General features: G+C 32.0%; 2 protein-coding genes across 6 annotated transcripts; one reads left to right on the plus strand and one right to left on the minus strand.

Moving 5' to 3' along the window:
* The first annotated feature begins 6,571 nt into the window (after positions 1-6,571).
* Positions 6,572-8,842, plus strand: LOC129896904 (ethylene-responsive transcription factor RAP2-2-like). 2 transcript variants are annotated; one of them, XM_055972895.1, is made up of 3 exons: positions 6,595-6,680; positions 6,884-6,931; positions 7,150-8,842. In XM_055972895.1, exon 3 carries the CDS (start codon positions 7,316-7,318, stop codon positions 8,549-8,551), a length of 1,236 nt encoding a protein of 411 aa, XP_055828870.1. In that variant the 5' UTR covers positions 6,595-6,680; positions 6,884-6,931; positions 7,150-7,315; the 3' UTR covers positions 8,552-8,842. The 2 variants fall into 2 exon arrangements, with proteins under 2 accessions (XP_055828869.1, XP_055828870.1); XM_055972894.1 differs by having other exon boundaries at positions 6,572-6,931.
* A 620-nt stretch (positions 8,843-9,462) lies between these two features.
* LOC129894416 (carbon catabolite repressor protein 4 homolog 5) lies at positions 9,463-16,301 on the minus strand. 4 transcript variants are annotated; one of them, XM_055970106.1, is made up of 14 exons: positions 15,874-16,301; positions 15,600-15,715; positions 15,092-15,157; positions 14,943-14,995; positions 14,646-14,727; positions 13,889-13,935; positions 13,666-13,747; positions 12,512-12,604; positions 12,399-12,431; positions 12,213-12,289; positions 11,950-12,055; positions 10,695-10,780; positions 10,509-10,593; positions 9,463-9,916 (listed from the first exon to the last, which is right to left on the minus strand). In XM_055970106.1, exons 1-14 carry the CDS (start codon positions 16,205-16,207, stop codon positions 9,848-9,850), a joined length of 1,329 nt encoding a protein of 442 aa, XP_055826081.1. In that variant the 5' UTR covers positions 16,208-16,301; the 3' UTR covers positions 9,463-9,847. The 4 variants fall into 4 exon arrangements, with proteins under 4 accessions (XP_055826081.1, XP_055826080.1, XP_055826083.1 ...); XM_055970105.1 differs by having other exon boundaries at positions 15,600-15,763; XM_055970108.1 differs by having other exon boundaries at positions 15,912-16,126.
* Between the last annotated feature and the right edge of the window lie 1,127 nt (positions 16,302-17,428).

Here is a 17,428-nt window from a genome sequence, read left to right on the forward strand (position 1 = left end):
GTGAAGAGGAGAGTCCCAGAGGCACCAGTGCGGAGATGTGAGAGGCTGGCAATGGATGGTTTCAGAAGAGGTAGGGGTAGGCCGAAGAAATATTGGGGAGAGGTGATCAGACAGGACATGGCGCATTTACGACTTACCGAGGACATGACCCTGGATAGGAGGGTGTGGAGGACACACATTAGGGTAGAGGGCTAGTACATATTGGTTTTATTCTCCCTTATTCGTAGGCGTATTAACGCACTATGATTTCTTGTACTCTGCTGTATGTTATTTATGGTATTTATGTTATTATCCAATAATAATATGTACTGTTTTTTGTGCTTTGATTATACTATTGTTTGAACCGTTTTCGTTATCTACTTATTTACTCTAATATTCTTGTCTGACCTTGTTCTGTGTTTTTATTGAGCCGAGGGTCTTTCGGAAACAGCCGTCCTACATTGGTAGGAGTCAGGTCTGCGTACACTCTACCCTCCCCAGACCCCACGATGTGGGATTTCAGTGGGTTGTTGTTGTTGTTGTTGTAACTATTTTTTAAACGGAATAAAAAGAAAGAGAAATTTACATAAATAGCTATAATTATAGGGTTATTTAATTTGAATAGCTATAAATATGCTATTTACTAAAAAAAAAAGCAGTTTCTATTTATAATTCGATGTATGTGTGTGTAAATTTTTATTTTTATTTATTTATACATTAATACAAATATAATTTCAATGCACTAAATAAGGTAAATTTGTTAGTATAATATACATCCATATATTTACGTCCCAAAAACTCTCAACTTTTTATTAGCATCACATAAATTGTGCAGCAATATCTTTTTAATAAGAAAATTTAGCATAATAGCCCAATCTTTCATAATCAATGGAACTATGAAATCTCACAGTATTTTTTCCATAACAAACAAAGAAATTGCACTACAAAATATTTTCTTCTTCATTGATTTTGTTGCATCACCAACTATTATTTATACAACATTGATACACAATTTTTCCTGTTGTTAGACTTTTTTTAATTTGAATACATTAGTACGACATTGATATAAATATATTTTATGATGAATACACTATAGAAATACTCAAATACATTGATACAAATATATAATAGTGAACAAAAATACACTCAAATACATGATACAAATGTAAAACAAGGAACTAATAGACTTGAATACATTGATAGAATGTATAACAAGTTGCAATATACACAATACATTGATACAAAATGAATAACAAGGAGTACATACATCTTGATATATTGATACAAATGTGTAATCAATATCAGATACAAACAAATAAATTTGATACAATAACAGTGAAATAAATACAATACGTAAATACACCGCAGATACAATACATAAATACAACGCAGATACAAGTAGATTAATACATGAATAGAATGCATATACATGCATTTGATTCCTTGAAAAGTCTCTAAATTTTCACCAACAATTCCTCGAATCTGAGCTATGAACTCCTCGTAATATATCCAATCTTTCAAAACATCGCCCATTAATTTTAGTAACAATTTCATAAATCCGTAATTTGAATTTAAGTTTCAAAACTTTCTGTCATGGCTGACAATAAAGTTTCGTAAATCATCTCGAGCCAATGATGACGACGCTTTATTGGAGAAAAAGAGAGGAAGCACAGCGTAATTAAGTTTGAATTTGAAAAAAAAGTATTTGAAAGAATTGTACATGGAAGAAAAGAAGAAGAAAAATAATAATCCATGAAAAATGATAGAAGGTGCTAATTTGGAGTTATACACTAATTTGGAGAGAGAAGCAAAACGATATATTTATGGACGATTAGGAATGCATGAATTGTCTTGAATTAAATAATTATTTAATTACGTATATAAATAGAAAAATATATTATTTATGTATAGTTGACTTTGTTATTTAATAATTTAATTGTATCCATATAATATAAAATAAGATAAATTATAGCTATTTATATTAAATACATATTGATATTTGCTATATTTAGTAGTTTTTCCAAAATTGAAAGTAAGACTAACAATTCAAAAGCGAAAGGAGTATTACTCATTGTAACTTTAAGTCATATCAAGTTTTTATTAATTTTTCTCGAGGATTGGTATAATATTTTTGAAAAGAAATCATAAAATAAATATTTAGTTGAAAATTAATGTAGATAATTAAACTTTCTACAAAACATAAAATTGAGATTGATATAAATTATCTCATAATCTTTAATATAAGTTTTTTGCTCGAGTTTCAACAATTTAGAGCACTTCTCCCGAACTTTGGATGAAGGGAAAAGTTGTATTATTTTAAACAGTTAAAAAGGCAAAATTGATCGAATTATTTTTACTTGTTTTGGACTAACAACAAAATTTAATTTTTCTTCTACCCTCATAACCCCCACCCCCACCCCACCCCCACCCATTCACCGACCAAAATTTTCGCCCACCCCCCAATCTCCATCACCCCATTTTTTAAAAAAAAAATCAAAAAATTTTGCCCACCCCAATCCCCTCCCGCCCACCCCCCACTCGGACCCCATACTACCCCCTCCACAATTTTTTTTAAAATTAAAATAATTTTAATAAAAATAATAAATTTTTCGATCCTCTCTCTACCCTACCACGCTATCAGATCCCCTACCCCCACCCACCCAATTTTTTTTTTTTTTTTTAAAATAAAATTAAAACTATTTTTTGCAATTATATTATAATTTAAAACTAATTTTTTTGCTGCTATATTGTAATTTAGTTTTTATATTATAAAAAATTTTGGGCATGTATAATAAATTTTACAATAAAAGTAGTGAGAAAAATAAATTTGACCATGAAAATAATAAATTCAAATTAGACGTTGAACAAAAAAAGTAAAAAAAAAATTATGTGTGAGAAGGATCAAATATACCCCTTTAAATATTATTTTTTAATAAAAAACTTTAAAAAATAAATTTAAAATTATTTTTTCACTTCCGTTAGAAGAAAAAGATATATGTGAGCAATTTGTGTAACTGTAGGACTATATATGAGACACTTTATATCAACTCTAAATTACAAAATTGAGACGTATATTAGACCCTTTTTCCATTTTTTTAATCAAGAGAATCACTTTGTTGAAGAAGACAAAGTGAGTCTATTAATTTGTGAAGGTTTAATAAAGAAACTTTAAAGTAAAATAGTTTTAATAAAATTATTACAAAGTGATTATATTGAGTGATGATGCGTCAGAATTTTTATAATTTATTCTCACATAATTTTTACGATCAATCAGTTTTGATCATAACTTTTTTGTGATCTTTAAATATTTATGAAAGAGTAATTAAGTCTCGCCAATAATTTAAAAATCATGAGGATTTGTTCTAAAATCCTGAAGATTTAGAACATCATTGTCACTATAAAATTATTCGTTAGATTTTACTACTAAAATCTGTTTACAAATATATTATTGCAAAACTTTTAAATCTTGGGTCAAATGTTAAAATGACACTGAAATATCCTATTTTTGCAAATCTTGCCACAATGCACTTGATCCATTGGAATGTTGTCAGTGTTAATGCATGGCCCAAATAAGTTGGTAACTTTGCAAGAGAAGGCCATCTGTTATGCATTGGGCTTTCTGAAACTAATTAATATTAAAAATTTAAATTAATCTATATAAACTAATGATTATATATAAAAAAAATTACTTAATTGATTGAGTGCTTTTTAAAAATTAATTACTGATTTTAGCAATATTTTTTATTTATTACCGTTTATAGCAATACATAGCAATATTATGATAAATCTACACTTGTATTAAAAGTGAATTATGCATACAATATTAATGTATTATAAATGTTTTAAAATATATATTATGTTTGTGTAGTAAGAAACTGACATAATGTATTATAAGTCTATTAAAGTATGTGATAAATGTATTATCTATCTATAAAACTTGTATTATATATGTTTTATAAATAGTTCTCTGCAATGTGTATTAAAACTGTATTATAAATGTGTTATAAGTGTTCAGTGAATTTTTTTATTATTACTATAGATGATAAATATTTTCTTAATATTGTATATTTATGTAAGTTTTCCTATAAAAAATGATCTTTCTACTTCACATAACTTGATGGAATATCTAGCATTAGTTGAAAGAATCAGTTGTTGTCTATTCATAGCTTTAACTGATGTTTATAATTTACGTCATGAGTTAACTTTTAGAATTCGATTTGAACAAGATTCTTATTTTTTATTATATGGTATCCGAAAAAATTCATTTACATTCTTGATTTTATGTAGAATTGAACCACTTTTATTATTCACTCGTTAGATCTAATGTATGAGTGAATTTAAGTATCATATGTGGATTTACTTGAACCTAAAAGTTTTTGTCCACTTGATTTTATTTACTATTAAGCGTATGTTATGTTAGTCACGCTTTAAATTTAATTCATGAGTGAATCTACGTGTCACTTATGCATTCACGTGAATCTAAAAACTTTTCTCGACTTATTTTTATCTAATATTGAGGTAAATGTTATGTTATTCACGCTCTAAATCTAATCCATGAGTGAGTCTACATGTCACTTGAACATTCACGTGAATCTAAATTTTTTTATTCACATCCTATGTTTATAAGTATTAAGAAATTAAACGAGTATTTATAAATATTTAATTATCTCCAATTATTATTATATATCAATAAAATCTTATAAAAAGTTATAAATATTAAATTCTAAATCTGCCCCGCATCCGCACATGTCAAAACCGCTCGCCCCGTATTCGCGCATGTCCAAATCCGTCCGCCCAGAGATTCAAATTCACTGCACCGTGCGTCCACGTCATTCTATTATCATCTCTGATTCAATTTTTTTTGTTCTATTTTTTATTAACTTATTTTTAAACTGAAGATATTTTTATTTGACAGGTGTAAAATTATAAGTGTTAAAAGCTTAATAATCACAAAAATATTATGATTTATTTGAAATAATAAAGTTTTAATGTTTTCACGTTTTTCTTCAAGTCTTCACATTTTTCTTCAACTACATATCGAATCAAACAAAACAAATCATATTGGAACAGATGTAATACCAGATATCAATACTCCAGAGGCCATTTGATTTGAAACTAATACATCCCAATTACAATTCTACAGTTAAAATCATGACTATGACGTGGATAATCTATCCTAACTTTTACGAGATAGGTTACTCAAATTATTGCTATGATTTTAATAATATTTTAGCTAATACTTTCAACTAAGCATGAGATAAATTTTATATCAATTTCAAAATCGGAATAACTCACCTATTCTTTAACCAAATGGTCTCTTAAAATAACAAATAAATATATACATTTTTTAGATAAATGCACAAAAATCGCCTAACACTTTTTATCTCTTTTAAAATTTAAACTATAATCTCCCAAATATACAATCAATTCTAATTTCATTATACTTTGCACGCCCTTGGATGAAAATAAGAATTATTATTGAAATATAACTCGAACTTGATGTTATTTTTATGATAATCATTAAAATTATAATGAGATGAATATAATTTATCTCTCCTTAATTGAATTACGTATAAAACACATCTTAATAGATAGAATTTCCTGTTTTAATAACTTTATAGGGTGCAAATTTACATCAGATGAGACATCAATATAAATATCAAACATTGCATCTTGTATTTTTGGAACTTAAAAAAGTAACAAAAACATTTCCATTCATACATGGTTTGCTTGTACCTTTGGTCATAATGCTCACAAAAATGCTAAATATGGTAGTAAAATTAATTGAAAATTTGTCAAAAAAGGACTAATCAGTTACTCTAAACGTGTGATAAAAAGTTGGAAAAATAATAATTAATTATTGACCAGTCAATAAATTAATTGTCTCTCCAACTATGGAAAAATATTTACAACAAGCCAAAAAGCTCCTCGAATACATGTGTTTATCCATTAAAAATGCACGCTGATTCAAGTTCCAAACACAACATTAGCAACAATAAAAGTTTTTCTTTTATTATTAAGATTATATATGGAATTAAGATTATTTTTTCCCTCAATATTCATGAAGTAGCAACAATTATTTTGTTTCCTTTTTTCCTGTTAAAAAATTAAATTCACCCACGTGTCTCTCCCCCCCCCCAAAAAAAAAATAAATAAATAAAAAATCACCCATACACCAAAGAAAACTAGCAATAATAAATAAATAAGGAAACGCTTGTTCTTCCCAAAATAGGACGTTATTTTTCAAACATTAATTGAACCAATTATAGTAAAAAAAATAATTAAATTCCAACGTAAAAGTTGAAAAGGTAAAAGGAAGCAAATACTAGAAACATAGAAAGTTTTAATGTTGATATAGAAAATTCCTTAATTGAGAACCTTCCTCCCCGAGTACTACTCAACATAAATTTAAATTAGTTAGATTCTAATATAAACATAAACTAAATAGTATAAATACAAATACAAATAATATCAAACTTATTTTAAAAAAACTAATTCAATGATTTTTTTGATTAATATAAATAAAAAGAAATAGGAGTCCTACATATATTATAATTATGGTCCCATAGAGAGTCCACGCGGACACTTTATATGGTTCTTGAAATTGTCATTCTACCCCCAAAATTCTCCACTTTCTTTGGGAAAAAAAGAACAGAGCCCTCTCACTGATATGTTCTACTCTTTCTACACTTCTATTTACAGTGAGATTTTTTCCCAGTTTTATTTGTTTATTTTTTATTATTTTATTTTTTTGACATTTTCCTTCTGGAGTTAAGAGGAGGCAGAAAGGAATTATATGTCGTTTGTGATCACAGGTGTAACTGATCTGGCTAGAGCATTAGAGAAACTCTGGCCTTTTTCTCATTTACTGTTGTGTTTTTTTTTTCTTGGTTCAATTTTGTAGGCAAGAAAAGTGTCTCTTACCTTCTTCCATGATTTTTAGACCCAAAAGGTATGATCTTGATCTTTCAATTTGTGTTTTACAAACATATCTATGCATGTGATGGTGTTTGTACAAATTCTTGTTTATGTATGATTTACATGATTTTGTTTGTACTTTTTTCAAAGAAAAGATTTACATGATTTCTTTCTTTCTATTATTTGTGAGACATGGACATTCAATGGGGTTTAAAGGTTTTTTTGTGTTTTTGTTGTGTTTGCACTTTGCAGGAGGACTTGTTTTGGAGTTGTGCTTTGGGGCTTTTCATGTGAAAAGGTTCCGTTTTTCTCATTTGGCTGTGGGGTTTTCTTGGAACTGACGATTTTACCAGAAATTTAATTCTCTGTGTTGGAGGGGTTTAGGGTTTATCTATTTTTTTCCCAAATTGTTCAAGATATGAACTGGCTTCCCAAAGAGTTGGTTAGTCCAGATATGTGTAAGAAGTTGGAAAAGGATGTTAAAAGGGAGAGGGTGATGGATGGTTGCATTGATTCAGTGAGGAAAGTTCGGATCATCTACGATGATCCCGATGCTACTGACTCTGAGAGCGATGATGATCAGAATGCTCGTGTTGATAAAAATGTCGTTAGAATCAAGCGTGTTGTTAAGGAAGTTGTTATTCCTTGTGTTTCATTGGAGAAGGACTTTGAAAAATGTTCTAAACTTGATGACATTAGGATAAAGAATTCCAAGAAGATTCTTGAAAACAAGAGGGTGCAGCTAAAATCGTCGTCCTTGCCTAAAGGGGTTAGGATGAGAAAATGGGGGAAATATGCAGCGGAGATCAGAGACCCCTCGCTGGGGAAAAGATTATGGTTAGGGACTTTTGAGACTGTGGAAGGGGCTTCACAAGCATACGAGGCAAAGAGGGCTGAGTTTGATAGAAAAATTTCATTGGGGAAGGGTAAGAATTTGAGCTTTGTTGGAGATCCTGCTGATTGTTCTATGGGTTGTTCAGCTCATCCTACAAATGGGACTAATCGTTTGTACTCACACCCATCCCCGTCTTCGGTGCTAGATGTACCCACATCATCAGCTGCTGCCACACTCGAGTCCAATGACAATCCAATGAGAGAGATGGCTCTAATGCTAGATTCAGGTTGTGAAGATTTTAACTTGAGATTTGAGGATCAAATGCTTCATGAATTTGTTGACAAGGGAAGAGAGGGATTGATCGAAGATCCTTTGATAGAACAAGGCTCCATTAGCAATAGCCTTGTGGAGATGACTGAAGTGAATATCAGGAAGAAAACAAAAGCCAGACAACCAACGATAGAAAGTTGTAAAAAATTAACAAAGGGAATTGAGGACCGCCACAATGACCAGTCCATTTTCAGTGTATTAGACGAGCCCCTAACCATGTCTCCTATTAGTACAGAACTGCTTAACTTGAACATCGAGGAAACTGCAGTTACGGGTAATAACTTGAAACTACTAGGCTTTAATGACGATGCTTTATTTGACCAGGATTTAGCACAAACGTTTGATCCATATACAGATGTTATAGGCTTGGACAACAATTTTCAATGCTGTGATGGTTTGAATGAATGTGTTTATTGCGAAGTCTTCACAGATGAAGTTGACCTTAAATGGTTAGATGATCTTTTGTTACAAGACCAATCAGCTCCGTAGGTATGGGAGTAAGTTGAAGAGTTGTAAAGTCGAAAATGTTGGCAATGAAGGGGGTGGTTCTTGGGATTTTCACCTTTGCTCAAAAGATGTTCCCAGGATTTTTTACTCAAATCCTCCAGTTCCTAACCCAAAAAGGAAGAGGAACTTCTATTTATGTTGTTAGTTATTGGTATTACCAATATATTAGAGCAATTGTGTATGCTAGATGTGTTACATTATGCACATATGTTTGTGGCTTCTTGATTTCATGTGAAGAATCTGAAAGGTGAAAGGTAGAGCCTCTTCTTTTTCTTTTTCTATTCCTTTTTTCTTTTGTCTTTCATTAGGGAACCTTTTCGTGTTTTCCAGAAAAGAATTTTTTTTTCGACTCGAATATGTGTTTTGTGAATAGATGATCTTTTGCTTTCCGTTCTGGTTGTGGGTGGTGGAAATTGTGGCACGACCTGAACTGAATTACTTTGATGCTATAAAATATTTTCTGAAAATGATGGATATCTACCATTTTATGAGCAAGTAGAATATCAAAGAGGAAAAGAATTACATAGTGGAGGATGACACACTACTGCTGTTACATTGAAAGAAGGTCGTATTACTTGTAACTCATAAATGCTGTTAAAAAGTACCTAAATATTTCAATTTTTAAAATTTTAACTGAAATTTCCTGTAAACAATTTCAGATACGTACAAAACCAATTTTCAGAAAACTACAAAATTTGCAGATAATTAAGATATCTCATGGTCAAATGTTGAATATGTTTTAAATTAGCAGTTGACTAGATATTTGAACGGGTGAAAGATGTTACAATCTCTCCTTTTAAGGTTGCAACTTACCATGCTTCTTCACAAGTTACAATGAATAGTGCATTGTTGGGAATGGAAACTGTTTTCTTCAGGTGAATCCAGCACTATAATTCAGATGGGAAATGATGAAGTATTATTAAATAGTAACACTAAGATGAAGACTAACTGCGTATACTGAATATAAGATATACTGAAATGGCTACTATTATTGGTATCAAACCAATAACGATTCATACAAGCTAAATCTTCTAATCGATAATTAGAAAGGGAAAAAATGACAAAATTCATCTTTTTAATCCCCTATAATGTATCTTCGCGAGTCTCTACTCCTTTGGTCCAACTTGCCATGTTCCTCCTTGTACACGTCTGTTCCTTGTGTTTGCGCAAGGATCTTCTATGCACCGGAGCTGAATCTGCTTATCCCATGAAGCAGATTCACATAAGATGGCCCTTCTGCATTGTATTTCAAACTTTAACTTGCATGGGAAGGAATGGTCAAGTCTCACACTCTTCATCAGCAAAAGCCAGTTCACACACTAGAGAAAGATGATCACTTCCCCATTTCTGCAGGAAAAAAAATTGATTAAGATTTTATACTATGTTATGCATAAAATAGTTGAAGAAGTTGATCTTAGCCAGCAAGCTTCATGGGAAAAAGTAGAAGACACTTAAAAGATGTGGCCCTATTGTTAGAGCCCAGACATTTTCTTCCTTGATACATTTCGTAGCAATAACCTTGTAGTGCAGAAATTAAAGAGATCACAGCTGGTGCATAGGTTATAAAGATTATCCACTGAGTTCATTTCTTCTTTTTTCTTACTTATCGATGTTGGTTAGACACTCAAACTAGTAAATTCGTTGCATAGAATAACCAAGTTTCAACGCAAGCTAGTGGGAGTTCCATTTAAATAATTGCTGCAACTCCTGCATGGCTGACATACTACACATCAAAGTGATTTTACGCAAAACAGAATTTCATGCTCAGCTTCAAAGTTCAACCACATGCTAAGGGAATGTTTAACATTGTGGTAGCTTCTGAGATTGCGCCTTCCGAAAGAAAGACATCTCTTAGCTTTCATCAACATTACATTCTCTACAGAAGTATCTCACAAGGCAATTTTTCCGAAATAGTCCTTGAATCAAATAGCTAACTTACCTTACTAGGAAGCCCTCTTGTTCTTCTTAAAATATCAACAGGTAAGGTATCAAGAACTCTTACTGGAACAAACTCTGTTGTGTGCCTGCATCAGCTCACAATGTTTAAAAGGGAAAAATACCATTGAGGTAAAACGGTAATTTTCAAATTCAGGCAAATGCACTGCTCCTCTTAAGTAAAGAGTACCATATATAGTCAACAGTTCCCATAAACTTGGAATGATATGATGTCGCCAAGGGTTCTCCAGAGTTTTCCCTGGTTCTAGAGCTTCCCTAAAAATTAAAATACAAAGACTTATAAGCAACAACATGGAGCTAAGGTTCTATAAAATTGACACCTGTTTGATATGGGGCAAAATAATAACAACAATAACAACATACCCAGTAAAATCCCACAAGTGGAGTCTGGGGAGTATAGGATGTACGCAAACCTTATCACTACCTCATGGAGATAGAGAGGCTGTTTCCGAAAGACCCTCGGCTCAAAAGTCACATGGGCAAAATAATAAGCAGGTAAGAAAACTTGAGAAAGAAACATATTAATCTCATTGGATTAGCTATCCCACCTTAATTCTTTAAGGGGTCATTTGGTTGGTGCGATGGGATAAACAAAGATATCCCATGGGATTAGCTATTCCACATTTTGTACGGGATAGTTAATCCCATCATTTTAGTACAAATGGTGGGATAAAATAATGTCACATTTTATCCCGGGATTATTATACCTATCCCACCAACCAAACGACCCTCAAAGCCAATGAAGTTCCACCTTGGGGCTCATATAACTTCTACTCGTAATTCTACGAAAAACTGCTCAAATGAAGGGCAAAAATGCTACTAGGAAAAGGACAACAAAAGGAAGCCAGAGCAGGGGAAAAAGTGCTCTTGTTCCCCCCTACCCCTCCCCCCCCAAAAAAAAAAATATACAGTGGAAGAATAAAAGCAGGACAGAAAACAAAAAGAGAACGAAGAATAAGAAGGAAAAAGGAAGGAAGACATAGTGAAGAATAAGATGGTAAAGGAAACTGTCCCCACCATAGTTTCACAGCTCCCAAACACTTTTGCTCAGCTTTTCTTTTTCCTGTTTCTTCTCTATTTGTTCTCATTTTGCCATTTTCCCTCTTCCTTTCCGCCTTATAATAATTTCCTTTTTTTCTCCCCTAACCTTTCTTTACTTTCACTTCCAAGGGGAAATATATCCTTCTTGCTCTAAATTTTAACAGTTCCGGATTGAAAAATTAACAGAAGTGGCCAAGGGAAACCAAAGTTTAGGTGCTACCCTTTTTCTAAAAAGAACATAAAATTTTAATTGACGTCAAAGCATTTTGGTGCTTCCTGAATTCAACAACTGAAGATAAACCTTTCACATTATCAACTAAATAATGGCAGATATTCATTAAAAAAAATTAGAAAGCGAGAAATTTGGAAGAAATAGAACATACAGGAGTTCCAGCGTAGGCACTGTGCAGTTGTAACTGATGTATCAGGAGACTAGATCCTGTTCCGGTAGCAAGCATTAGCTCTTCATTACTCCATCTATAACTTAATCTGTTCAAGGCTTATAGGATTTCATGCATGTGCAGTTACTACTCAACAAGTGAAAATACATTAGCCACTTAATTGTTAAAGTTAGAACTATTTGTTATTAAAAATTAGCGAAACATCAATTAGGTGCCAGAAATGATAGAACACACATAAAAAGAACCTCGGGTAGAAGCTTCTATTTTGCAATGGATGAATTTGGCCAGATATTTGCTTTCGGTCATGCATTTGGATGTCCAACTGTGCCAAATGCCAAGTGATTTAGAAAATGCAAAAACTTCAATTTTTTTAAAACTACATCGATGTAAAAAGCATAAAAAAACACAAACTTCTGGTAGCTATGTCTCACCTTATTTGATGTCAAAAACTGATACATTGCACTCTGAGCAAGCAATAAATCAAAAATTAGACCTGCAAGCTTCAAAATATAACACATCCAACTTTTCGGAATAGGTAAATCACCTGGGGCATACTGTTTAGATCTCCAGCAAGCACGACTGGTATATCACCCCATTCTTGAGATAGCCTTTGGGCACTCTCAAGAAAGAGTCTAACCTATATTACATTAAAAGATAAGTTGCAAGAATCAATTAATTCAGAGAAGCATTGACCAACTTTATTGAAACTTTCCCTGATCAAAAACTAATAATTTATTTAAAAATTTCTCAGAGTTCAAGATTTCAACCTACAGGAACGTTGTCTATTTCGAATAAGACTGGGAAAGACTTCTTGATCAGAAAAAAGGAAGAAGTCTAGCTAAGTTTTTTCATGGTTAACCACAAACAGCCACATTCTCTCAATTATCCGCTTTTCATGTCAAGTTGTCAACTGATTATTTTTAATTCTTTGATGCTTGATCACTACAAGATCACCCTTCGAAACCAGTTTAAGATTTGGTATAAAATTTAAATATTTCACACGGAGAGTGAATAAGTTTAGAACAAGTGAACAACTAGTGCTTGAGCAAAATGAACAAGAAAAGTGCAATGCAAGCTGTAAGAATCCTATGGGAGATGCTCCTTACAAAAAAATAATAATTCTAAGAGAGATGCTATAGGACACGAAACCGGTATAAAACCTAAACTTCTTCCGAAAATTGGTTTATGCAAATTGTTCTGCAAGGAGTACGAGGGGACACGGAGAAGGGATGCAGTTCGTCTGGAATGTAAAATTGTCAAAATCAAATAGTTTGTCCTGGAACCAAATTCAATGACACGGTCACACCACTAGCCTTTGTAAGGAATTGAAAAGTTAAACCAACCCTATCGAAGGGGAATTAATACAGTCTAATTAATGGGAGCATTCTTTCTCAAAAATTAATGGAAACATTTGTGATCTAACTTCCCAAGCAGAATTTATCCTGCTTTATTCGAATAAAAGAGGAAAAAAACAAACTTCAAAGCAGAAAAGAGACGAAATACCATTCATTTCTGCATGCCTAAACAAATCAATACTTTTATTTGGAGGGGATAGAAAATTGGTGCTGGCTGTAAAATATAAAAAGCTAGAGATGATGGATTATACATCCAAGTGTTCAGCGACGATACTATTATCCAAAGTACTAAGTCGATTCATCATAAAACGATTTAACATTCGTTGTTGCTGAAAACTTATACCTGTCCCAACTTGATGTCTCCACGATTGGGGTTGTAGAGTACATGAATATTGCCAACCAGAAATCTTGTCAAGGATACACTCCTAATCACAAACATTCGAACAACCATAACAAACTGGCTAGAATTGGAAAACTGAAACTAAAACTTACATAAACAACTGTAAATACAAAGCGACATACAAAATTCAACATTTGAGAATAACGATAAAATAAAGCAGACTTACTCTGAATTTGAAGCACTCATATCCTTACTTGAGCTTTTCACATTCATCTAAAAAAGTTAATGACAAGAACAACAGATCAAAGTAGATCCCCATTGAACATTCAAGTAAAATTAACTCTTTGCAACCATCTTGTAGTGCGCATGGGAAACAAGAGCAGGCTTGCATGATACTTAAAGAAACTTCCTATAACATCCATGTCCAGCACAGGAATGATGAAATGATCTATCCTGTCATGTCATAACATGTGCAGCATGCATAGAGTGCATGCACGTCATGACACTACGCTGTTATTCTTAGCAAGAATGGGGCCTTATGCGGAGGGTTGAGTCAGTTGACTAAAGCAGTCTAACACTGGAGTTACCTCTGAGATTAGAAGCCTATTTTTTTAACAAGATTAAAATGCCTGATAAGATGAAGATATGTAGTTGTCTCAAAGAGATAATAAATCCATAAAAAGACATGTAGTTCTGCACTACAGCAAACTGATTTTTCTGATCAGCTGATCTACTAACTACCACTGTTTTGTTTGATCTGCTGATTTTGCTTAAGTACAAACTACCAAAATCAACATTGTCTATAGTAACTTATTAAAATAATAAGCATACTGGAAGTGCCAAAGAAAGAGATTAGACAAACTAAAAGAGACCGAAGCCTCCAATAAATTAAGCATGACATCACTACACTGGACAATATTATCCCTATTCCAAAGACAACCCCCAAAAAATGAAACTAATAATGAAATACATAGCAGGTTTACCTTGAAAACACAAAGTTGGCAAACATTATTGCGTAGATTAAAATTCTGGAATTCTATGCTCTCCTCATGCATAATGTCAAATCTGTAGCCAGATATATATATTTGTCAACTGTGAGTAGAATAAATTAGATAAAAATAGATGGAAATGATTATAGCAGTCAGTTTTCAATCTCCATAAACGTAGCCAAAAATGACAAGCACAAACTGCAGCTTTTAGCAGTAGGTCTTCCTATCCCATAAGAAGAACCTAGCTTAGTAAGCAACAACAGGATCTGAAAGAAATTATCGAAACCATACAGTTTGCTGTTCCAAAAAATTGCACAGCCATCACATGCATCACCTGTACGAGCCTAATAAAGGGAAAAGAAAATAGGTATTTGAATCAAAATGTGATATAAAAAAATCAACATACAGGTCAACCCTAAAAAAGTCCCACTACATTGTACCTGATAAACCCCTTTGAAGCCCTCTTTCTGGAGGAGATGGTCTAAATCATCAAAACGATCAACTTCCTGCAGGTATACAAGTAGAAATAAGTTTCTCTAAAATAGCTTAACATCTTCATGATGTGTTCAACCAGTTACACAAACTTTCTCGTAATGATTCCATTTACAATGTTTTTATTTGGATAATCGAGAAATCAGTTGTTTACACATTCCAATAATGCATCCGCTCCTCTATCCTTCTCTGCTTAAATACCAGGTTTAGATCACAACAAGATTCAAACTCATGATGTGGCCTACCTTTAACACTGAACCAAATCTTGGGTGCCTCATTTACAATGTTATTGTTCTTTTTAATTTTTTTTAAGAAGCCCCTGGAGCATCTTTTAGGATGTTAGTTTTTATAACATATAGATTAGGCTTTCTTAACTTCTTAGCTCTATCTTCCTCCCCTTTCCATTTTTGATGAATAAATATACAGAAAGCTAGAAACTTTGAACTTAAAACTTACCTGGAAACACATTATACCCGGATTATACTTCCTAATTTCTTTGCATATGAGCTTCTTCCGGTAATCCCAATCCAAATATTTTGGTGAGATATTGCGGTACAGGTCCTCATGCGCAGCTGCATTTTTTACCCCTAGTATGTTATACGACATAAAAACAAATCTATCTGCAAAATTAAGATGATTATTCAGACACAGCAAAATGGGGCTACACATTAGCCAAACTACAAGGAAACAAAACTAGAAGAACCAAGGAAATTTCTTATCAATTGGTAACCTTGATTTGGGGAAATGTCGTGAGTAGAGTATACCCACTTGCGCTTATCATCTGCAATTGCCCTCTTTGCTTTTCCTTTATGCTCTTTTTCTTTGCCCTTAATGTACGAATTTGAGTAAGAATTTGCATATGTATGTGTATAAGAAATGGCAGTATGATTTAGGGTTACGGTTGCAATTTCAGTCTCAGTCTCAGTTTGACGTATTGTTACTCTTTGCTTCTTTTTGCTACGGTGTTGATCAATATCATGTTGATTACTTCTACTTTTCTTTGAAAGGGAAGACCGAGAAGGCTGTTCCGCCGGTGAATCTCTGCCGTCACAGGTTCGGACCATGTTGCCAGGAGATTTAAATTTGGGCTGCGCGTGTTACACCCTTTATCGGATGAATAGGGGTGAAACCTGCAAGACACAAATATTTGTAAACAGTTATAATTTAAACCTTTAGTATCAATCGGATTAACAGGCTGTTTGGATCAATTTAGTTTAAGTAACTTATAAGTTTTTTTTAAAAAATAGGTGCTATCCAACTTTTTTTTTTTTATAAATTGTTTTTCAATTTATAAATTGTTTAAAATAAATTTATTTAAACAAATTCAATTATTTATTAAGGTTTATTTTAAATACAAAAAGACTTTAAATTGGTCAACAAAACACTCAAAAAGCTGAAAACAACTTATAAATAACTTATGAACCAATCCAAACGGGCTCTAAGTAAGCAATACTAACAAAAACATACAAGGAATAGACACTGCCACATGGAATTAAAATTAAGTAATATTAAGAAAAAGTTTAATCATACTTATTTTCAATTCAATAATTTTAATTTTAATCATGATTTCGCTTAACTTCTCTATAATAACTTTACTAGTGATCTTGAATTTCGTCTTGACTACAACCATTGCTTCCATATGGGAGCATGTGATATATTGTCCTACTAACAATGTATATTATAGATTTATAATGGAATAGAAAATCAACTACAACTTAATTTTATAATTAATTTATTTAGAGTTAAAGTAATAGAATATAAAATCAATTACAATTAAGAAACATTTGATAAAATATATTAAAATAATATCAAATAGAGTGTATTAATTATGCTTATTATTAGTTATACTTACATAGATATGCTATAATTAGTTTGAAACACCAGACATATGAAGTAATGATATTGAATAGGACAAAGATGGGTTAGAAGGTTGTCCATTTATAGTAATTTGAATTGTCAAGGGGAATTAACTGCCCCTTTAGAAAAAGAGATCATATTTTTGGTTATACGACAAATAAAAAAAGAAGGAAAAAAGATGTTAAATCTTTTGAAAGGACAAAGTCGAAATTAATCAACTGAATGTTATTTTTACCTACCATTCCAATATAGTTATGACATTCCGTTTTATTAAAAGTCAAACAAAATTATTTTTAAGTATACTTTTTTTTAATCATTTTGATACGACAAAGTTACTCCACTTGTTTCATACGGTGTGTCACTAATTGAAACAAAAAGAGTACAATTTATGGTACTCTTGTGAAGTTTTTACACACCTTGCTGTTAAC

The sequence above is a fragment of the Solanum dulcamara genome, chromosome 7 (genome assembly GCF_947179165.1).
Source record: "Solanum dulcamara chromosome 7, daSolDulc1.2, whole genome shotgun sequence".
NCBI lineage: Eukaryota > Viridiplantae > Streptophyta > Magnoliopsida > Solanales > Solanaceae > Solanum > Solanum dulcamara.

Coding starts and splice junctions, on each gene's coding strand:
- LOC129896904 (XM_055972894.1), top strand. CDS start 7,316: ATGAACTGGCTTCCCAAAGAGTTGGTTAGTCCAGATATGTGTAAGAAG.
- LOC129894416 (XM_055970105.1), bottom strand. CDS start 16,207: ATGGTCCGAACCTGTGACGGCAGAGATTCACCGGCGGAACAGCCTTCT. Junction 14,996..15,091: donor GCTTCAAAGGGGTTTATCAG/GTACAATGTAGT, acceptor TCCCTTTATTAG/GCTCGTACAGGTGATGCATG. Junction 9,917..10,508: donor CAAGAGGGCTTCCTAGTAAG/GTAAGTTAGCTA, acceptor TTTTTCCTGCAG/AAATGGGGAAGTGATCATCT.